The sequence below is a fragment of the Histoplasma capsulatum genome, genomic scaffold (genome assembly GCF_000149585.1).
Source record: "Histoplasma capsulatum NAm1 scaffold_9 genomic scaffold, whole genome shotgun sequence".
Lineage (NCBI taxonomy): Eukaryota > Fungi > Ascomycota > Eurotiomycetes > Onygenales > Ajellomycetaceae > Histoplasma > Histoplasma mississippiense.
The window spans coordinates 586,332-608,831 of record NW_001813974.1 but is presented as its reverse complement, the minus strand read 5'-3'; the positions used below and the strand labels follow the sequence as shown (position 1 = coordinate 608,831).

Here is a 22,500-nt window from a genome sequence, read left to right as displayed (position 1 = left end):
TTCTTGCGCAGCACTGTAGGTTAGTTGGGTTCGTTGGGTTCATCGTTTATACTTACTGTTGTTCACTGGATAAACTGTATGTATAATTCACTGTATGCCGGAGTCAACCTGGACTTTATCTATCTATCTATCTATCTATCTGCTACTCCTACTCTGCACTTTAGGTACTTTGGGGGGTTTAGTACTGCAGTTTATTTATCTATTTATTTATTCAACGGCTGTCTCTGGATGGGCTGGATAACTGTAACTGGCTGGTATGTTAAGTTAACTAACGACTAATTGACTACGGGTACGGGAGTGTTTGTATGTTGTATGTTGACTGGCGGGGGCCGTCCAGCGTCCAGCGTCGTTCGGTAATCGGTAATCGGCAATCGACATCATCGGAATCTTTCTTTCTTTCTTTCTTTCCTTTTTTATGGTATTATGTATATGATATGTATGATATGGTATGGTATGGTACGATGGTATGTATGATGGCCGTGATGGGAGCGGGGGCTAGCGTGGAAGGAATGTTTGAGCGATATGATCTGTATATGTCTATGTCCTATGTCTTTGACGATGTTGTTATTTCTCAGGGCTGGGATCTGGGATCGGGTTGATGTAGATCGTCGTCAGTTTTGACGTGCGGGGAAAAAACTATGACGTCGTCACCTTTCTTTTTATTTTTCTTTTTCGTTGTATCGGACTTTGTTTCCAGTGTGGGGTAAGTCGTTCGAGCTTAAGTTCAGTTTTTAAAGTTCAGTTGGTATGTAAAGTTGGTAAGTTGATGAGTTTAACTAACTAGTTAGTTAACTAAAGTTAGTTAGCGAGGATGGATGGATGGGGGCTTAAATTTCTTTTTCTCTTTCTCTTCTTTTCTTTGCTTGTTTCTTTGGGCTTCTTTTTGCCTTCTTTCTTTTCTGATCATTTTTAGCCTTATTTTTTCAGGGTTGCTCATCTGTACCCGTAACTCTAATATATATATATATATATTTTCTTGTTTGGCCTGCTGGGTTTGTACGCAGCACTGCAGGGGGCCGGAGGATAAAAAAAAGGTCAAAGCGATTTCTTCTTCTGGCCTGGCACGCCTCATGGCAGCGTTTTATGCAGTATGTACTCCGTATGCCCTGACAAGCGACAGAGCGACAGTCTGCTATCAACTTTTTCAAGCCTCGTTGGCGCTGGTGCGTAAGTTACCCGAATAACCGCCTGTGGCTTTGCGGGGGAGTCAATCGTCGCCAATCACCGCCAATCACCATCCACCCGCCTTTGCATGGAGCAATAAATATGATATGCTATGATTGATGCCCTTTCCAAAAATTGCATTTTCCCGAGATTTACCTTTCTTTTTGTGATAATGGATGCATGGAGATCGCCATTTATATTTATTTGCAAGGTTCGCTGGATTTGCAAAAAAAAAAAAAAAAAAAAAATCCACTTACCGTAGCGTGTGCAAGGGAATCCTCCCCCACCTCCGCACTGCCCGGATTGACTGACCGCGGTTCAAATTCCCGACTTGCTGGCTCGCTTACCTGTCGTGATCGTCTAGGGTTCACTACGGCAAGTTAGTATAGCTATTTATGTCTAGGGCAGGCAATTGAAGTAGGCTTCGGGGTACGGTTCGAGGCCAGGGATTGGCAAGGCCCCCACCCAAGAACTGTTCAGACTCAGCTCGCCTGTCGTGTCCCCGTGCATTCGATTTGACGCTGTTTGGCTGGAGATGTCGCTGTGCCATGATCAATGGCTGGATGGATCAAGACGGTCATTCCCCTCCACCTGGTCATCAGTAGTAGTGGTGCATTGCCGAAACGGGCCTTGCGCATTTCAATATGACTTACCATGTATGGTATGCTGCAGATGTTGGGAAATGCGTCTATTTGATAGGCCGCCCGCCCTCGGTGGCTGTCGTGCTAAGTCTACCCCTCATTTTTCAGCAGAGGTCTTGCCGAAAATTCAACAGCAGGGTTATTTGTTGTCAGCCAGCTCAAAAAAGAGATAGGCATTTACCCCGCATCAACTGACATCTCAAGTGAAAAAAAGTTCCATCGAGAGAGAGAGCGTGTGTGTGCGTTTGTGGAGGCATCGCATACCAACAAGCCGCGCCCATCCAGTGTAGGTATTTTAGTTTTCATATACAACTTATAAATATATGTATATATATATATATATAAAGAGCTCCTGAGCCCATCAGATCGAGCCCGTCTCAACGTCTCATCCGAAGACTTATTTCATTCTTCCTACGACAGCGTACGCTCCAAATGATCTCATCAAGCTGGGGCAAGTTATCGTAAACCCCAGAATCCCATACCAGCGTCTCGCTGAACCGCTCCCGCTTGAGGGAAAGCTTATTCCTCGAAAAGCAGCGGTTGCGGAGTGGAGCGTCTCCAGGGTCAACAGCAACGCCGCCAACGCAGGCGTTTTCGCGCATATGCTCGGGCTCCTGACCGCGAAAGCATCGGCTAAACACTCTCAGAAAGAAACGAGCAAATGGGAAGGCACACTCTTGGAAACGAGCTTCATCGAGCTAGATGAAAATCCAGAATACGTGCAGCAAACCGCCACGCAGGTTCCGGCGGTGTCGAAGTGGCTAAGGGAGGACCGGCTGTTTGGGGGAACGGTGTATATGATTACGGGGATAAAAACGGCTATCAAGCCGGGCAAAGCCACTTACGCTGCTGTAACTGAAAGGGACATCGCGGCAAAGCTCGAGGCCACGCTGGCCCTCGATCCCGGGACAGGAGGGGTTCGACGGCGAAAATCGGGGCCGAAGCGGGGTATAATACCGCTGGAGATATCGATTTACAGGGCACGCCGCAAGATAGTTTCGTGTTCGCGTATCAATTGCGCAAACTCCACATTAGGTGGTATCCTAAGCTTTATTCTTTAGAAGAGCACCTCGGAGGTGCAGACTTGCATAGCGCCGGGGATTCGAATATTCTGCGTGAGAGGCTCCGCAGCCAAGCCGAGAAAGCTGCTGATTACGAAATCGGTGATGTGAAATATGAGGCAGACGACTTTGGCGCCCTATTACCGAAAAAGGATGTTAAAGTCAACGGTGTTGATGATTGCGATGGAGAGCAGTGCTTGATGATCCAGGCAAATATGTTGACGCTAGAGAGAGAGAGAGGGATGCATTTGAAAGGCTGTTTTGTCAAGGAATTTCCGTTTCCGCACCAGAGCACTACACTTGAGATTTGCGGATAACTTTTGTTAGCTTATTTGCGAAGAAGGATATCCGATCAAAACTGCCGTGTTTCTTGTTGACTGCAAACATTTCTGGATTGTAGTGTCCGATCTCAGGGATCAAATAATTGTATTTATGCTCGTCAGGGACACAACTTATCGATTCTAATATTTCACGTACGGCACTGATCGTTTTGAGGCCAGCGCTATGCTCGCCCAAATCTATTAGCGATCTGTTCTTGTCGTAGAATTCATATATAATTGCCACCAGTGCGGCGACAATTGGGGTTGACACCGACGTTCCAGACAAGACTGTCCAGGGTTCATGTTCCGTTGCCCTAGCAGAGAGAGCAGGTGGCTGTATACCGATAGGCCATATGGACTCGACATCGCAGCCTAATATACCAAAGGAGTACCGAGGTTCAGTTACTGGAGGACATATGCGAGTCTTGTAGCCATATTGGTCCGTTGCGAAAATTTTGAAAACACGGTCTTCTCGAGCTGGATATTGCAATCTCTGATTGTTGCCTGAGCTTCCAACCGCGGCAAGTAAGATTATCTCCTTGCTCAGGGCAAGTTTAATGGCCTCGCGCAAATTCCTGGTCACTTTATCGAGACCGAACGACATTGATATTATGTCAGTGTCCGACTGCACAGCATATTTGATAGCCTACGCACCATCATTTAGTTATCAATGAGCAGAACAAAAATTCTCAACAACTGGGCACGCTCACTTGCTCCATTTTGGCATCCACTGATGGATCATTCGCTATTGAGTCTTTGGTGCGTCCAATCCGAACAACAAAAAGCTCCGCGTTAGGCGCGAGTTGGAGTAAAATACCGGCAATGAAGGTCCCATGCCCATCTTCATCAATTGCCACGGGCGAGGCCGCCCCTGAATAGTCACGGAACTCCACATTCGCCGGCTCATTGCGTTCTGGTGCGTAACCGTGCGATATATAGGGATGATTAATATCTACACCCGTGTCGATGATCGCTATTCGAACTGGCTGTAAATCCCGATTTGTTGCCGAGTAAGGCAAAATATCCTCTCGAAAACGTATTAGAGATTCCATCTTTTGTGCGCTTGCTCTATGGACGTAATTTCATTAGCGGAGGTTTTGGAACGACACAAAAAATGTAATAAATAAATGCCCTCGTCTTACGCTATAGTTTCCGGAAGCGTGGAAACTGCATCATCAAAATGAATCTGAGATGGAAGTGCCTTAAATCGCTCTGCCATATTCGCTGAAGGTAGAAATGTTAGTAAGGAGAATGAGGTATGGAAATAATAAGGAACGTTATGCACGGACGCGTTGCGGTTGAATTACAAGATGATGGATTTGAATTAAGTTCTGTACCCAAGTCAAGCAGCGGTTTCCTCTTTTTAGGTGGTAACACTTCCTCGGGGGGCACTGCAATTGCGCCCTTTTCGACAGTAGGGTAGGTCAATGGAACGGCGGTAGTGGTATTCTTGTCTTGCGCTCTCGACTTGTCTGTCTTGTTGTAGACAGTAGGGTTCGGAAGAACAGGATCGGACCGACGTCGTTTCCTAATCCTCGCTCGCGATGTATCCGAGGCACGCTCGAGGTTACTGACAACCAGGCTGTAGATATTCTCCCGTATTGCAATGGTCACCTCTCTTTCCGGCATGTTTCTTTTCAATGCATCAGCGATGTGTCTATGAACCCTTAAACAACCTTCCACTGCGCGGAAATAATAATCATCTGGCTGAAGACTGTGGCGTGAATTATCAACCTGTTGAAGGCTTGTGAATTTTTCAAGGATCTGCCACAGTTCGAACATGGGTTTGGTATTCTCTTTTCTGTCACATGGGCTAGTTTCGATGTGCAGGTCCGCTGCGGTATAGATTTCGAGGAGAATCTTTGCGAAGGATACGAAAACTGGGTGCCCCACGGCGAAGGTCAGTAGCTCTGGTGACGCCGGAAGCGCTGAGGAAAAGGATAGATAAAGCAACTCTCCATCATTGCGGGATCCTGTAGATTCCATAATAAGAATATTTTTAGAGTCCCACTGCGTATCGTAGAAATCGAGAAGGTAGTAACCCAGTTGAAGAGCCCAAAGTTGCTTATGCCTGTATAGCGCACGCTTGTCTTCTGGTGCCATACGAATCATCTGCTCGAGCGATACTGCAGATGATGGATCGGCACTGATTTCTGAGAGAGTACTATGCCAAGTTCCGAATAACTCGTCTCTGTTTATAACTAAACGCAATCGCTTGCCGTGATTTGAATGATCTTGTAGCTGGTTGCAGATATTTTCGGTACAATTGAACAAGCCTCCGCCTCTACAAGCTGAGTTAGGTACTGCTGCTTATTTTGGAATAGCCGTGAGACGTACTCGTGTGGATCATACAGCGCTTCTTGCCAGTTGTCTGAATTTGAGCAGAGAGACAACCACATATGAATTCGCTGGCGCGATGTGACCGTGTTGAGGTTGTTTGGTAGCCCCAATCTGACTTCGTGATTTCCACATTGGAAACTCTGGAAAAGGGTCTTCAGAACAGTCACAACTCGATCTCGTGTTGTAGTATCCTTGTATATATAGAAATCCGCGTCTGGAGAGGCGCCCGTTAAATTTGTTGCAGCGGTCTTCAGCGCGCAGACCACAGCATCATTCGCCACTGTCAGTGAATCTAACTCTGTGTATAGTTCCTGGGGATCTTGGGGAGACCTGAATAGTGTTATATGTGGCCCACAAGCCATGTTGAAGGTTCTTGAGCGTGTCGGATGCTCCAAGAATGTCTTTAACGCTGACAAGTTGGGGTATGCACACAATGAGTCGTCCACCGCGTAACTCCGAATCGAAGGCTGCACCAGTCTGTCCAGTCGCTCACACAGTCCAACAAAACCTTTTTTAACATGGGGAAAATCAGACAACTTGAACGTAAGACGGCTATCCCTAGACTCCAAGGCTCGAAGAAGCTCTTGCTCAAAGTACCAGTGGGTGGTGCCATGCTGAGATGACTGCTGATATGGGCTTTGTCTGCCGCCCAGCAGATCACTCAGGGCCTGTAATAGGCGAAATTCATCACACTTCTCAAGTTGAGCCATCGGCAGACTTTGCGATATTTGGTAGTTCTGTCTCCTCCTCCTCCTCCTCCTCCTCCTCCTCCTCCCTCTCTGCTTGCTTCCGGGTGGGTTTTATTTTATTTTTTTTAGGTAGACGGTAGTGGGATCAGCCGCCCGCCTTTGCGTGGATCAGATTGCGGCTCGGCCCGACCCCGCTTCACGTGATATGTGGTAGTTCCTGTTGGAGGTTTGGATTCGATTGGTTCGTCGCCTCGTCGCCTCTATATGCCATCATAGAACTGGTGGTGATTGAGCTCTTTTGCCCCAGTGCCAGTGGCCTAACAGTTACCGCCCAGTCCGTATCCGTGCTCCGATGGACTAAAGGTGTGCACCTGGTTGTATGCGGAAACTTCGACCGGAAACAATTCCAACCTTCATAGATGCCACTCATCGATGGGGTTTTGACATCAAAATCAAACTTGGAAGGCAATCTCTAAAAACTGCACCCCTAGGTTAACCTCAGATCCTTTTTGGGGGTTTGTTAAACAGCCATTGAAGTAGTACTCGTACAAGTAGTATTCCGAACTGAGGTGGCTGTGGAGTATAAAAGTTCTTGGAGCACACCAGTAATTTATATGATAAATCTGTGACGGACCAGGCGGTCATCACTCAACAGCATTCATGATTAGCTTGGAAGTTTGATCTCCGAGGTTTGGATGTATGTATTACTCCGTATGGAGGGTGGAATTATTTGACTATATGCTGGTGACCTACTCCGTAGTTAATGCAGAGTGGATGTGTAATTTTTAGCTGCGACGTCATGGTAATTTTTCCTGCGTTGGCTGTAAGATAAAAACAGGGGCTTCCCACACGGCCTAGCTCGTTCTGCGGACTGCGGGAGTAGGCGCGTCGCCCAGCAACTCTCCGGGGCTTCCCAGGCAAACATTGTTGTTGAACCAACATTTATTTAACTGACGACCACTTACCCACTGTCTGTCAGTTCGTCAGTCACCAACATCAACCTCATCAACCTTTTTCGCACAGAGTCACAGGATCTCGCTCGCCAGCCCGACTGTCGTATATCTCTACTCGATCCAACCCCCTTCATCCCACCCCAAGACCCCATCCCGTCACTAATGTCTGGCTTTGAACATGGCCATATATGACCTAGCGTCGAAGTGCGGCGACCTCTTTGATGAACTGGTTGCCCATGAAAATGACCCTTATGGTCGCTGCCGTGAAAACCAGATACGGTTTGAAAACTGGGCTTTCCACCATGATATTTTTGAACCCAAAGACTTGAGTCTCGATGAGAAGCTCCGACATAATGCCGCATCCTTCCAAAAGTTTGTTGAGGCCCACCTGATGTTCCTGTCAGACTGTATAGCAAGATGTTAATTCTGAGGACCTATTCGAGGAGGAATATATCGCTGACAGGCCGTAGTGCTGAATCGTATCCACGGGACCAGCGATGGCGGTACTCATCCACAGATTAAAGTGAATGAACAAGAACAGAAATCTCTGAGCGACCTCATCTCCGAGGAAGCCGAGGAATTTAAATGCGTAGTTAAGGGCGTTGATGACCTTTATAGACTAAGCTTCTTGATGATATCAAGGTTAGCTCAGTGCAAGATCATCGATATGTTGGGATTTGCTCACCATCCTGATCTCCTGACATTCCAACATTTATGCTGGCAGTCGGTCGCGATACTATATCCATATATTCACCGAGAACTAAGGGATCGCCTCGGCGCGTCAATGACTCGAAGGTATGCTGCAAAGTTCCACCAGAAATTTGTCCAATCCACGGTACAGAGACTCCAAACACATCCCAGCACGATGACAGCTGGAAATGGAGAACCAGAAGAATCTAATGAGGATCGAGTGCCCAACAAAACTGAGAAGGCAAGAGGTATTCAACACCGGACCACCATTTCTTCCCGATCGGACTTCACCACAGGTGGCTCCGAACAAGGGCAGGGGATATTGAATGATTCACTGAAGTTGGGCTCAAAACTTCAGCAAACCTGGTCAGACCAATTCCATCAAGAGAACTACCCCGACCCTCCGAAAAGGAATGCAGATACCATCTCCTGTGAGTGGTGTTCTGCGGACCTTCCAGAAGAGACTCTGAAACCAGGATATTGGAGGTGCGTTTACATTTTATTGGAGCCCGCATACATTGATTGGTCTTGTTTAGCTGATTCTGTGTAGACAACATGTCAATGCCGACCTTATGCCATATCCGTGCATAGCAGAAGAATGCACTGAGTCTCATGCTCAGTTCGCTGAATTTGTTGATTGGTTTAATCACATGCAAGGACATGACGAAAATTGGCACAAAAATATTTACCGAACGCTGTCCTGGATGTGTACGGACTGCTCACGCGACGGAGGAAAATTCATCAGTTCAACACACCTTCTCATTCATATGCTCAAGTACCATACCGATGTCTATCCTGTTAAAATACTTGAAATAATTTCTCGCCACACCTCTTCTAATATGCCAAGAGAACAAGATGAATGTTATATGTGGTTACAAACTTGAGCAAACGGCCCCACCTAGACATCTATATTCTGGAAAGCGTCGGAAAAGGTCCCCTCGAGAGATGAAAAACAAATCGGCTCGAACCAATTTAGCAATGAGTAATCCCAAACCTCATAGCTTAAGCGATGAAAGGTCTGAAGATGATGATGACATCTCGCTAGGTTCTAACTCTTCTGAGATTATGGCACTACATATCTCGGGGCATCTGCAGATGTTAATGTTACTGACTGTCCGCCTAGCATTAATACAGAATAATCAAGAGACCTCAATCCAAGGTACCAATAGCGGTAGCATCAATGCCGATATTGACGATAATTCTTCCTGTGGGCTCTCGACAATTGATTCACTAGAAGCGACTGAGGAAGAACTATCAGAAAGTGCATCTATTAGCGGCAGCGAGTTTGACCCAGTTTTGGAGACCCCAGTTCCAGATAACGACCCACTCAATGATTGGAGCCATATCCCCCGTCGTGATGTGGCCCCTGAGGAGGACGAGTTCCTCCAGCAGGTGATCAAATCGGGCGCGTATCAGTCACACCTGAATGTAAGCTTTTATTCCACATAGTTGAGGCATAATTTGCTCCAAGGTTGGATCTGAAGAGAATTTTCAGTTGCCAAAACCATCACGCCGTGATGGCTTGTGACTGAGCGCTAGTTAAAATACTAGAACCATTGATTGCTAATTTTATCAAGGTTGAGCAACAAGAACCTGCTCCGGTCCATCGACGTCCGCATTTCACTCGGTCCAAACAACAAGCAAATGAACGTCGGTTCATTTGTGTCTTTGCCCCTTACGGCTGCACGAGTGCATTCTCCACGAGGGCAGAATGGAAACGCCACGTTTCCGTTGAGCATCTACGATTTGGCTTTTATCGATGTGATGCTAAAGCTTGCAAAATCCCTAAGGCTTCTTCATCAAACGGCCAATCCTCACACTCTGGTACATGTTCCTTAAATGAGTTTAAATACAAGGATGGCCTTGTAAAGCACCTACGTGACATTCACTCACCATGGGCTTTGTCGGGGTCTCGTAGACCTAGCAAGAGGGATCGGGAGCTTTTTAATGATTCCATTGAAACGATAGCTAGACGGTGTTGGGTTCTGGAATTTTCAGCACCAGAGTACAGTGTGTGCAACTTTTGCAGCCACGAATTTTATGGTCAACATTATTGGGACGAACGCATGGACCATGTTGGAGACCACCTTGAGAGGGGAGACCCGGAACAAGCTGAAGATTCCGGCTTGCGGAAATGGGCGGTCAGAGAACGCCTTATTAGGAAAGTAGGCAGGCACAGATGGTTGCTCGTCTCACTGAATCACACATAAAGATGAACCCATGGCGGTGAAGGGGTTTTCCTTCCTTAACATTTTTACATATTTAATTTTATTTGGGAGGGTTTTATCGTAAGATTCTGACCCCACATATGGTATCGGAATTTCTCACAATACTTTTTTTTTCTTTCTTTTTCTTGCCGATTCCACAGCGAAGGTATCAATGCAAAATTTACACTATCAAGCTAGTTCATTCAACGTTTGACCGCTAGTATATAATACCTCCTTCCAACCCCTCCCAAGCTTCAAATTCATCAATACCCTTTCAACAGCTGCAGCGTCAAACATTGGCGTCTATTCCATACAGGGATTTTACGTTGACAACTAGAAACTTGAAATCCTCAACGATGAAAGGCCTGGTACGCGTGGCGTCCAAGCCTTTATGATTGCTAGAATTATCAACTCCACCTGAACTGGGTTCCCAACAGTGCACGCAACAAGACAAAAACACTTGAAACATTAGGACTTGAAGCAAAGGCACAAGTTCGCCCCTCAAACCATAAATAACAATGATGGTTGAAACCAGCTGCTAAACGTAACTCTGGGAACTTTTTGCCTTGGAAGAAGAATAAGAATGTAGCTCAATGCTTGTTTCTTTAAAATGACTGTTTGATGACTTTCAGTTCAGAACTGTATTAAGGCTGTAGAGTGTCAGCTGTACAGATTTATAGTTACAGCTCTATATATGCATTAATTTAGACAATGGAAAAAAAAAAAAAAAAAAAAAAAAAAATCTGCTGTTCAGATTCTATGTATAATTTTATTTAACTCATCAAGAGTGTTAAGTTGACTTCAAAAGTCCACTTTATAGAGCGCAATAGTGTAATTAATTGAAAAAGTGACTGGTTTGAAAAACTATTTAAGTTAAATCTATATTTATTGTAACCTACGGAGTACTCCGTACTCCGTATACACTATGTAATTAGATGAGGCGGGAGCGAAGTCTCGAAAAATCATACGGGCCCAGAAGTCGCTTCATTTTGTGACTGAAATGATTGGATATCAAATATCAACAATGTGTTCAAAAATGCAGGTTGAATCTTTGATGATTTTATTGGTTTAGAGAAAGGTTTCGAATTGAGATCTCGATTGATCAAAATGCTGGAATTTTTTTTTTTTTTTTTTTTTTTTTTTTTTTTTTCGGCAGTGGAGACTTGAGTTTAACCACTAGTTAGTCCACAATTGGCTCAGGCAGCCTCGATTCTTTGCCTCTGAATTACATATCTGTCTACGGAGTACGGAGTACATGCCTGCGTGATACCCGATCAGTTGCCAATGGAATATAGAAGCTAGTTAGATAGCTATCAATATCCAATCAATCTCTATGAGAATAAACATCACCATCTAGCTGCTCAACCTAGCTATCAATTCTAGCTTACTAGCTGACTACCTGCCTATCTATCTTCTGACCTGCTGGAATGAACGATTTCCACTGATGATATCTATCGACGATATCTAGCAATGATATATACCGATGATATCTATTGATGATATCTGCAATGATACCTGCAATGATATCTAGCGATGGAACTTTGCGCTTTCGCTCCGTCCCGCACAGCTGCATGTTTCATGGAGCTCCTGCTATATAAAGTATTGTGCCTGAGCTGTCTAACCCGTTGAAGAAATTAATGATGTCTTTCATCCCCTGGGATTTAAGAGGTTTGTTTGCTCCCCCCCCCCCAGAAGAAGAGTGATAGAGGCAGGCTGCTCCGTTTCTTAAAAATAAAGTGATTAGAAAACTGTGAGAGATGATGATAATATAAAGAGTGAATAATTAATTAACTAAAGATAGTAGAAGATGATAAATAATAGGAATGTTAGCAAGGAGTACAATAAAAAGTAGATAGTAGTTGTTAATCACTAAGAGTAGAAAGAGAAGAGAAAAGAAGATGCAAGTACATGTGAGAATACATATATATATATATCGAAAAGTAGTCTCGAATGAGGTCGATAAGCCGAGCCATGAGGCGCTCTTTCACCGCACTCCACAGAAGACCCCTTCCAGTACCCACTCCCCAGCGTCTACCACAAATCGAACCTGTTGACGAGGAGATTTGTCCCGGCTACAATTCAAAGAAATTCTATCCAGCAAAACCTGAGATGGTGCTCGATGATCACTATCAAATCCTTGTAACGGTTGGATGGGGGGTCTCATCTACCACATGGTTTGCTCGTGACATGCAAGGGTATTACTTTCCAGATATCTAAACAGCTTTGTGTTGCCAATAGCCGTCGTAGATACCGATGGGAACCTGAGTGTGTAGTGGCACTGAAGATTACCAATACTGACTCCCAGACGGGTGCGAGAGAGCGCGATATTGAGGACCCTATTGCTAAAGCAGACCCTTCTCACCGCGGCCGTGCTCTTTTTCGAACATATCTGAATTCATTCGAAATTTGCAGCCCAGAAGGGGAACGACGCCTATGTTTCGCCTATGAGCCAATGAAGAGAACCTTTATGGATTTTCCAGAGACGTTTTAAGGACAGAATTATCCCTCTTCCCCTTATCAAAACCTACGTCCGCGTTCTCTTGATAGGCCTGGATTATCTCCATACATCATGCAGCATTGTCCATACTGGTAAGTGCATCCACTGCCTAACCCATTCTAAATGGACATGAAGCTCATGGAGATACCTTATAGATCTAAAAATTGACAATATAATGGTCACTTTTGAAGATCCAGTTGTGCTAAATGAGTTTATGGATTCTCAACTCAATAGCGCGATGCAGTATAAGACTGATCTCTCCGGTCGTCCAGTTTATCGCTGCTGCAATGATTTCGGACCTCTTAGAAAAGTGCGAAATATACCAAAGATTGTTGATTTTGGGCTATCTACAAAGGAAGAGAGCTGTTCCAACACATCCACAATACGCAGGGTCATTGTGCCGCCAAATCTCACCTTGCTGAAATGATTGGCTTTCTTGGTCCTCCTCCTCGGGAGCTAGTTGAAAAGGCCCGATCAATGTCAGGTCAACAATGGCCTGAACCCATAAAAGGGGAGGAGGATGAAATATGCGCAAGCGCAATGGAATATTTTTGGAGGCACATTTTTTGATAGTGATGGTATGAAGGCATATATCGCACTGAGCGTAATCAACATTACTGATAAAGCCAAACCAGGGAATTTCCCGCATGACGAGTTAATCCCGGAAAGAAAGCTCGCCGATACACTTCCTTCTTTAGACGAAAGAGAAAGAGAATGGGTTCCTTTCCTTTGTAGGAACGATGCTTGCTTGGCTCCCGGAGGATAGAAAGACAGCACGCGAATTGGCGGATCACCCATTTCTTCAAGTAAAATAGGTTTAGGTGCATAGTATTTTGAATCTCTAATATTGTTGAGTGCTGATCTTATCCTCTCTTCCTTACGTAAACTAACGTCGGGGGAACATTCCCAATAGATAGGCGAACCAATAATACAACAGGTTCACAGCAGATGTTAGACACTAAGCAGGATATTCGAACGACATTTAAAGATGTGATTCGTCAGTGTATTATCCATGATCTCCCTTTCTGTCCCGCGCGCCGTGCAAGGTCATGGAAGTAATGAAAACTTCCTGTTCCCACAACGCAATCGCCTTAAGAACTCAGGTTATCATTGAACCAACTCTCAACCTGCTCCAATGGACTGTAGTTCTTCCATGAACTCAACAGCTGTCAAATCTTCAGAGGCATTCATCATCTTTGTCGCCAGTCTGAGCTTTGCACTTCGCTTCGCTTCCCATTGAGGGTAAATGCACCCAAGGTAGTGAGTGATATTCTCATCAACAATAGCATACATAGATGGCAAGGAGTGCGATCAAAACAAACCAGTTAAGCCATAACTGAGAAAGCCAAGGGAGAATGAAAAGCTTACGCAGGCTGGTGGTGGCTTGATGCGATGAGCTTGAACCTGGGTTATGTGTCTGTATCGCGCTATGGCTGCATGGCTGGCAGAATCGAAGGATCTACTTCCCAAGTGCAAGCTATTCATGCATACATACATACATACATACATACCTCTCGAGCGAAATTGCCGGCATTGATGGAGGTTAGCCCGATGAATAAATATATGCTTTCATATTAAAATACGTATTCTTATCACCGACGGCTAGGTCGTGGCGTCGACGGGGTATTCTCCTGCAGTTTACACAGGACACATACCCTTGAGGAAAACAGGGCCTAACCGCTGGAGTGGTCTGGAGCTGGCTGGTGGCACTTACTTGTAGGGATGCTTGGAAGATGACCTGAGGAGTGACCTGCAGTGATGGCAACTCCAGATGATGCTTGTGGATGTGTTAGGTGGTGATGAAGGCAAGATACATAGACAGTCAGTCACAAGAAGCGCCCTTGCTTGAGAGCTGATGAGCACATCTGGCACAGGGAATGGCTGTCTGGTGTCGCTCTTCTGCTCTTTTATTTTCGTTTTTCTTAGTTGTATGTCTCTTCTTCTTCTTCATCATAATCATCTTCTTCAGAAACAGTGTTGACTGCTCCTTGATAACTTACTGAGTCTTTCACAAAGAAAATTTGCACAATTGACTGAGCAAGGGGTATTTTTTTTAGTCCAGCAGTGATGTGTCTGCTACATGGGTTTTCTCCTTACTTTGTATATACTGACTGATCTCCCACATAACTTTTGCTAGGTCCGGCTGTATACAAATATCTCATCCCCTCTAGCTGCAAAACGAAGATATTTCAATACACGCGTCCACAACGGATCAGATCACCAAGTGTATTTAGAATATGTATACACCCTAATAATCTCCGTGTATTCTTCACATCATATCTTCATTCAGAATAAACCCAAGCATGCCTTTGGCCTCATAGATTTTCCCTGACGGCCGCACTTCAGCGCGTCCATTTCGCATACGCCCATCGCACACGCTCCAAGATGCGCAATTGCCGCGTAATGCCAACACGCACGTTCAAAAGATCACGGATGTCCTCCTGGAACTCGTGATATGTAGCCCCCGGGAGAAGATTCTGAGCCCTTTGGCAGAGGATATCGGTCTCGCAGAGCAGAAGGCCGTGGTCCTTGCAGGAGAGAATGCCGTCGTGGGTTGTGGTGGAGGCCGTCAGGACGCGATGGACGGCGCTGGTGATGAGCGGATACGGTGAGTTCTCATGTATCTCTATACGTTATGGGTATAAGACGGGTTACGTATGCAGTCGGTGGAACTTACCTGAGTGCGCGGACCATATCTTCTTGCTTCTTCCCTCGCCGGAGGCCGGCCCTGTTTCCGAATGTTCCGGTGACCCATCGGAATACAGCGTAGGAAACGAGAATTCCCGGGGTGAGACCGACAAATCTAGGGCCGTATTTAAGTTAAGGCTAACTAGGGGTAAATGAAGAGGTAAGTGGGGAGGATAGGAAGCAGTACCCAAAAACCAATTCTTGGCTTTTCAACAGCGCGTCGATGCCTCCAATTGCAATTTCAACATCCACTTTGGTTTTCTGAATCTGTATCAGTAGCGCACGAATTAAGTCTCCCCGCACTGTTCCAAAGAAAGGGTTTTTCAAATCCCGCTCGTAGGCTTTTAGGACCGGAGTAAGATCTCCCTCTTTGACTTCAGACCGGAGCACATCGATCTCGGCCTGCGTCCACGACTTATGGCCTGAGACGTCCGTGGCAAAGTCAACAACCATCCTCTCGAGACTAGCTCGGTCTGCTTGCAGGCTGTGCTTGCTCATTATGGCAACCTCGCTCGTCTCGTCGTGCCGTATCGTCCCGATGAGTCTCCGTAAGGGATCGATGACCCAATTCGCCCAGAAATCAACCATTGTGGAACCAAGCTCGGAGATCCAGGTCCATATCTCTACACGTCTATTAGTTAATGTATTTAGTATGGTTCCGAGAGAGAAGAACAGGATTGAGACAGGAATCCAGTAACGGATGATTCTAGAAGGGTAGCCGTATTTATTGATCATAGCCGCAGTAGAGGCCCGTTGGCCGGGCAAGGATTCCTCCAAAACCTGGATGAGTTGCTGGAAAATGTGCGACGGATGCTCTACAGCATGAACTAGGTGTTCAACATCCACAAACACGGTATTTTCAAACACGGCAATCTTGCCGGCACCCCCACCAACTTTCTCCAGGACGACACGGAGGAGAACGACAGTCCGTCGAACCACATCCTTCCAATCTCCAAGCTTCTCGACATTTCCATTATCGCCATATCCAGAGTCTTCGTCTTCCATCTCGAAAACAAGTCCTTCCTCCACAAGCAATCCAATCGCACAGGCATTGACCTCCCGAACCTTCCTCAAATGCTTCCGCTTCGATCGTACCTGAGACCGACACAACGCAAACGGCGACAAAATCCTCATCATCTTCGACTGCACCAGCGACCGCTCCTTGATACTCTGGTGGACAATGCTGTAGAAATTCCTCCAGCGACCGGACAGCGACAGGGATGAAGCGCCCATGCCCATAACCCGCGCCTCCATTCGCCGCCGCCGGAACGTGTGGAAGATGCCCCGCGCCTGTTGCCAGAGCCTGACGGGCAGCATCTGCATGGTATAGAGGCCGGTGTAGATATGGGAGCTCAGGACTTCATCCCAGTACCAGATGCTGTCATTTAGCGGTATGCTCTCCTCCAGCAACGCCCGCATCACCAACCCCAGCCCCTGGACAGAGGCCTTTGCCGCAATGATCCATTGGAGGTCTGAGATGTAGCCATCTTCTAACGCTGCAGAAGTGGGTTGGACAGAGGGGGCCACTGATCGATGGAGAAGCTGCAGGAGATGGGAAGGGTGCAGGAGTGGGCGTGACGGAGAGCCTACGGAGAGCGCTCTTGCGATTGCGGTTAAGGTAGCGATGGTCTGCTGGGTTGCAGCGGATGCTTCTTCCTCGTGTACGTCTGCTGGCTGTTGGGTGATGGCGGCAACCGCAGCAGACTTTTGGGCGGATTCCGAGAGGTGAAATTGGATCCTGTCGATCTGCGTATCTAGCCGTCGAACTTGTCTGAGATTCGGATCAGCGTTTTTTTAAGAGTAATCAACACGACGACAGAGGGGAGAGCATACTCGGATATTATCGACATGTCTGTTGATGTGGCTGGCCATCCAATGCGGGGCTCATCTGGCTAGAGGACATGGCAACATCGAGATATCATTCTAAGTAATTAGGAAGTAGTTAACTTGACCATATTGGTAGTAGATGGATGTAAAGCAAAACCTTGGAAGCAACATCCATGGATGCGCTAACGTCGTCAGGTGAGAGAGCAGGTGCAAACAAGACAAACAAGCTAAATTCGGCATGAAGCTTGCACCTGGCCGGCAACAGGAAGTCCGAAAGAACAACAATCCAGAATATTTCAATCCATCTCGAGGAATACAACCGCAGTTCTGTTAACAAATGGCATCAAAAAGGCCTGGTTTTAGATTTGAAACTGGCTCCTGTGTCTGAATCCTGCTCCCACAATCCCGCGCCCGTTCTCCGCACCCGCAACGGCCATCGCTCCATCCGTTTCCGGAGCACGCCAGCCCACACTCGTCGCCTTGTCGCCTGTCGCATACAAGGTAAGGTGATGGATGCTTCCTGGCTTCCTGACTTCCAGGGTTCGGATGCCGCGATACAGCAATCATACGGTGTCCTGACTAAGCGATGCGGCGGCATGCGCTAGATTATTTCGGGTTAGTTGGGGGTTGCCCCCTGACCCGCCAAATACCGCCGTTACGTATTGCCGGGTCAGAACCCTTCCAGCTCCGCGTTCTGATTGGCCATCTGAGGTAATTTTTGTCACCCGTACCGCCACCACACAGCCAAGCCCTAGGATTCCGTCTTCGTTGTCTGTTTGTTCTTCCTTGAAATTTAATTCTCTATCTGTCGCTCCTTTCCTGTCTGCACCCGACACAACAACCGTTCGCTACCCCAGCCAGCACTCTCCTGCTGGATATAACTGTCACAAGAGATCCACCCTCTTTCCTCGGGGATGTCTATCTAACAACAGAGCACTGATTCTGGCCACGACTTCACAATGTGAGTGTCTTCAATCCGCCGTGTGATCATTTGCGTGACTTCTCCCATTACCCCTGTCTCGAGAATGCTAAACTCCTCCTCCCGTTCATTTCAGGAATTCCACCCTCCTTTCTCCGCCCCAGGAGACCTACTGGGGCCAATTCGAGGAAATCTCAAAGTACAATGTCCACCTTAACTTCGCTGAGCGTCTGTGGGCAGCCTGGTATGCCTACATGCAGAACGATGTCCTTGCCACCGGCATCATGTCCTTCGCTATGCATGAGTTTGTCTATTTTGGCCGCGCCCTCCCCTTTGTCATCATGGACCAAATACCTTATTTCCACAAATATAAGATCCAAGGCGTACGTTTAACGAGCCCGCAGACGTGTTTTTTTCCTATATATTCTTCCTCTGTGACCCTGATGTTGACATTTGTCCCACCACCAGAATAAAATCCCTAGCCTGAAGGAGCAATGGGAATGCGCCAAATTCGTTCTCCTCAGTCACTTGACCGTGGAACTTCCACAAATCTGGTATGTCCCTCCAGTACTAAGCTAAAATTAGAGAAAGAAGCGAATTTTATATTTGTTGCTTACTCGCTCGTCAGGCTTTTCCACCCCATGGCTCAATACTTCGGCCTTGATACCGGCGTTCCCTTCCCCTCCCCGTGGACTATGACTTATCAAATTGCAATCTTCTTCGTCCTCGAAGATACCTGGCACTACTGGTTCCACCGTGCCCTGCACTGGGGTCCGCTCTACCGCGGCATCCACAAGATCCACCACCAATACTCTGCCCCCTTCGGCCTTGCCGCCGAATACGCCTCGCCCATCGAAGTACTGATCCTCGGCGTCGGCACCGTCAGCTCGCCCATCCTCTGGTGCGCCATCACTGGCGAGCTTCACATCCTCACCATGTACATCTGGATCACCCTGCGGCTGTTCCAGGCTATCGACGCGCACAGTGGCTACGAGTTCCCCTGGAGTCTGCATCATTTCCTGCCCATCTGGGCCGGCGCGGACCACCATGACGTACACCATGAGAAGTTCATCGGCAACTTTTCGAGCAGCTTCCGATGGTGGGATTACTTCCTTGATACCGAGTATACGCCTGATGCTGTGAAGAGGTGGAGAGAGAAAAAGCTTGCACAGACATCTAAGAAGGCGCAATGAGTTCCAATTTGTTTTATGGTTTCACGTCCGGCCTGCTTTCGGGTCTCCGTGCGCAGAGATTTCCAGCTTGACAGCGCGCCTTGTATTGCTCTGTCGATGCTAGGTACATTTCCGCGATTTCCTCCGGTCTCTATCTTTTCTCACATCGTGTATTGTATTTCCGCTCTCAATTTCTTTCTTTCCTTGTTCCTGGTTTAATTTTTCTTCTTTTTCACCTTGTTACATTTGGGTTTACCGCCCAAGCGGGTATTTTGTTCATTTTTTCATTGCACTGGAGTGTTTATGCTGCCCCGAAACCCACGGTTCATACATAACTCGATCCCCATTTTTTGATACCTAATTGCCCTTGTCTTCTTTCTCACATAATTCTTTTTGTAATCGTACTATAACTAATCCTTTGTTCTAAGTTCATTTTTTTCTCTTCGTCCCCCCTCCAACTTTTTCTTTTTCATTTTCATTTTTTCCTGACTTGTTATTATCGTTATTGCATAGATTAGTTGAATGAATGTTTTAAAAGATACACATGCATAGTAAGGGAAGGAAGAGGATGTGACCGATGATTTGATATAATGTTTCTTCTATTCATGCTGGTGGGAAAATATGCCACTAAAGCCAACTCTGGGTCAGCAGTGGTAGTATTTGAAGCTGCTACACATAACTTAACAGAGAACGAACTTCATTTGATTCATTTATATTACTTTGATTCACTAGTAAGCTGCTTCGCATCTTTTTGCTGTAACTTTTTTTACTATTTCCCAACAAGAACGTGGAGGTCTTGGTATCGCCCTATCTGATTTACGTAAGCTGGTTGTTTTTCCAAAAGGAAAAAAAAAAAAAAAAGTTCGTGATTCCCTTGAGAAACCTTGATTAGACTTATCACTGTCAATCTCGATTCTGCTCAACAAGGACTGCTTTAATCTGTTCCCCGCCTATTCTCTCTTCCGCTTCCACAGGAAACCAGACGGCCATGGGTATCCAGAAGCGAACGCGCAAGTTCGCTCAGGTGCGTTGCTTCAGGTGTTTGTTTGGTCTGTTACTAACGGCAGAATGAAAATCAAGTTTGTTAACGGGGTTGAATGAGATAATGTAGATGAAAAGAGCAATTGGTAGCCGCGATAGCCGATTGTATGTTATTTATTTTGTTTTTAATTTTCCATCTTAGCCATTGCTCCTCACCAAGGTTATCTTCGTTCCTGGAGCAAAAGAAAATGTGCCGCTCGCGGATGGAGCTAACTAACTAACTTCTTTATCCCAAACCCCGTAGAAAGCAGAACCAGGCAAAGGCCCCGCAGAAGGGAACGGACGAGAAGAAGAAGAAGAAAGACGACCTCGTCCGCGAAATGTAACACCATCCATCCATCCACTGCCCGAACAGCCCACTAACACAAAAACCCAAATACAGCCCCCAAGTCTCCTCCGCCCTCTTCTTCCAATACAACACGGCCCTCACGCCCCCCTACTCCATCCTCGTCGACACAAACTTCCTCTCGCACACGGTGCAGCACAAGCTCGACGTCATCCCGACGATGATGGACTGCCTGTACGCCAAATGCATCCCCCTCGTGACGGACTGCGTGCTGGCGGAGTTGGAGAAGCTGGGCCCGAAGTACCGCATCGCGCTGCGCATCGCGAAGGATCCGCGCTTCGAGAGGCTGAAGTGTGACCATAAGGGCACGTATGCGGACGATTGTCTGGTTGATCGCGTCATTAAGCACCGGGTTTACATTGTGGCGACGAATGATAGGGATTTGAAGCGGAGGATTCGGTGAGAACTCTCTCTCTCTCTGTGGAGTACTTTTTTACAAAAAATTCCTACTTGGGATGGGCTGTTCTGACGTTTTATCTTGCATCTTTTACTTCTGTGTAGGAAAATCCCTGGTGTGCCGATTATGAGCGTCGCGCGGGCGAAATATGTTATTGAGCGGCTTCCTGACGCTCCTGAGAAATGAGTACCATGCCTCACGACTCTCCTTCTACAAAGTATCCGGGCTGTGGAAAATTGGGCATATCTCAGATGTCTTGGGCGGAGGAATTCAGAATTTCCCTTTCTAACTCCTCTATGAGGTTGGTGCAGGGGCGACTGGCCAGCGATTTGTGTATGTTTTTAAAAAGACAAAGGGGCAAAACCGGCCTCAAATCAGCAGGAGGGCGAACGATGGATGACCTGAGTCCTACGTGGACTGCGAAACCTTTTTTTTTTTTTTTTTTTTTCAGTTTTGCTGATTTCTCCGCCATACAAACATACAAAACATCACGCGATATGGCTGCCCATCCTTGTTATCTCCGGTGAAGAAACAGCCCCTGGTCCGGTTGCGTGGCGTGGCATGTGTTTGCGGATCCTGGCAATGCCGGTGGTGGCGCGGATACCCGGCACTCGTTCGCTAGCTGCCGTCACTTCCGTATCCCCTTGTAGGGGCAGTTGTTTACCCTTTTCTTCTTAGGAACCTGGCCTCTTGGGTCGATATGTTGTTGGAGGTCAGCACGCACCACTTCGTGCCTCAGGTGTAACAACGATACTATGTTCAGGTATGTTCAGGGCCCGTGAGGGATTGTTTATTGCCGGGGTTCCGACCAAAATAGACGGGATATATGCTGGCCGGGTCTGGTATGGCCGGGCCTGGTTTGAGTCTACAGCTCCCAGTTGGGATTGTTGAGTTTTGCCATATGTATGTATGACTAGAGTGAATAGAAAGAAAGTCCAATTCAACGAATGTTTATGGAAGTTGTTCTCTCTGCCTTCTAGAACGGAAACAGGGCTTGAACCAAGCCGAATCACGTGGAGATAAGATAAGAAAACTATTTGTCCTCAAGTTTCTTCACCAACTTTCAATGGCCTATCCCGAACTGCAGCAGTCACCAATTACACCCCCGATATCCGCGAGGCTCCATGATACATTACGCACGGAAATCGTCCGCATGGGGCACCAAGTTGGAGAATCAAAAGCATATCCCCGTTGTCCTCCCGCCCCGCGTCCCCCCTCCCCCCGCCTTTATTCAAAACGCTTAGACAAATAGCTCGTGGAATTGCCTCGCGATTTAAAAGCAAAACAAGCGGCGGCTGCAGGAGGATAGAACGAGATCAAAATAGTAAACTAGTATCTGTCGTGCATTATCTTATCATCCATATCGCTAAACATAGATGACCCCGGTCTCTGTGATATACTCCGACCCCAAATCGTCGCCCCCCGGGTGACACCTACTAACGATTTTGGTGAACTCCATACACCAAATTACCCCAATATTTGATGTGCACCCGTAAAGCCCCGGTCCGAATAACCTGATTAAGATTAAATAGGAATCCGTTTTTCTTC

The 22,500-nt window shown here is 46.7% G+C and overlaps 7 protein-coding genes across 7 annotated transcripts; 5 read left to right on the top strand and 2 right to left on the bottom strand.

Moving 5' to 3' along the window:
- Positions 1-1,090: 1,090 nt before the first annotated feature.
- On the top strand, positions 1,091-2,866 carry HCAG_07655 (predicted protein; the record flags this gene model as incomplete). Its single annotated transcript, XM_001537296.1, has 4 exons — positions 1,091-1,167; positions 1,529-1,547; positions 2,020-2,095; positions 2,226-2,866. 4 exons carry the CDS (start codon positions 1,091-1,093, stop codon positions 2,864-2,866), a joined length of 813 nt encoding a protein of 270 aa, XP_001537346.1.
- Positions 2,867-3,130: 264 nt separating this feature from the next.
- On the bottom strand, positions 3,131-6,236 carry HCAG_07654 (predicted protein; the record flags this gene model as incomplete). Its single annotated transcript, XM_001537295.1, has 6 exons — positions 3,131-3,160; positions 3,344-3,832; positions 3,897-4,254; positions 4,329-4,410; positions 4,524-5,470; positions 5,524-6,236. 6 exons carry the CDS (start codon positions 6,234-6,236, stop codon positions 3,131-3,133), a joined length of 2,619 nt encoding a protein of 872 aa, XP_001537345.1.
- Positions 6,237-7,346: 1,110 nt separating this feature from the next.
- On the top strand, positions 7,347-10,286 carry HCAG_07653 (predicted protein; the record flags this gene model as incomplete). The annotated part of the gene is made up of 6 exons (XM_001537294.1): positions 7,347-7,575; positions 7,639-8,344; positions 8,409-8,566; positions 8,982-9,286; positions 9,436-10,023; positions 10,227-10,286. 6 exons carry the CDS (start codon positions 7,347-7,349, stop codon positions 10,284-10,286), a joined length of 2,046 nt encoding a protein of 681 aa, XP_001537344.1.
- Positions 10,287-12,036: 1,750 nt separating this feature from the next.
- On the top strand, positions 12,037-12,556 carry HCAG_07652 (predicted protein; the record flags this gene model as incomplete). The annotated part of the gene is made up of 2 exons (XM_001537293.1): positions 12,037-12,260; positions 12,304-12,556. 2 exons carry the CDS (start codon positions 12,037-12,039, stop codon positions 12,554-12,556), a joined length of 477 nt encoding a protein of 158 aa, XP_001537343.1.
- Positions 12,557-14,904: 2,348 nt separating this feature from the next.
- Positions 14,905-18,086, bottom strand: HCAG_07651 (predicted protein; the record flags this gene model as incomplete). Its single annotated transcript, XM_001537292.1, has 8 exons — positions 14,905-15,151; positions 15,240-15,365; positions 15,438-15,501; positions 15,535-17,021; positions 17,084-17,142; positions 17,502-17,678; positions 17,728-17,849; positions 18,005-18,086. The coding sequence occupies 8 exons, from the start codon at positions 18,084-18,086 to the stop codon at positions 14,905-14,907; spliced, it is 2,364 nt and encodes a 787-aa protein (XP_001537342.1).
- A 251-nt stretch (positions 18,087-18,337) lies between these two features.
- Positions 18,338-19,189, top strand: HCAG_07650 (C-4 methylsterol oxidase; the record flags this gene model as incomplete). The annotated part of the gene is made up of 3 exons (XM_001537291.1): positions 18,338-18,379; positions 18,465-18,550; positions 18,625-19,189. 3 exons carry the CDS (start codon positions 18,338-18,340, stop codon positions 19,187-19,189), a joined length of 693 nt encoding a protein of 230 aa, XP_001537341.1.
- A 967-nt stretch (positions 19,190-20,156) lies between these two features.
- On the top strand, positions 20,157-21,138 carry HCAG_07649 (hypothetical protein; the record flags this gene model as incomplete). Its single annotated transcript, XM_001537290.1, has 5 exons — positions 20,157-20,192; positions 20,280-20,314; positions 20,454-20,531; positions 20,592-20,954; positions 21,057-21,138. 5 exons carry the CDS (start codon positions 20,157-20,159, stop codon positions 21,136-21,138), a joined length of 594 nt encoding a protein of 197 aa, XP_001537340.1.
- Positions 21,139-22,500: the final 1,362 nt, after the last annotated feature.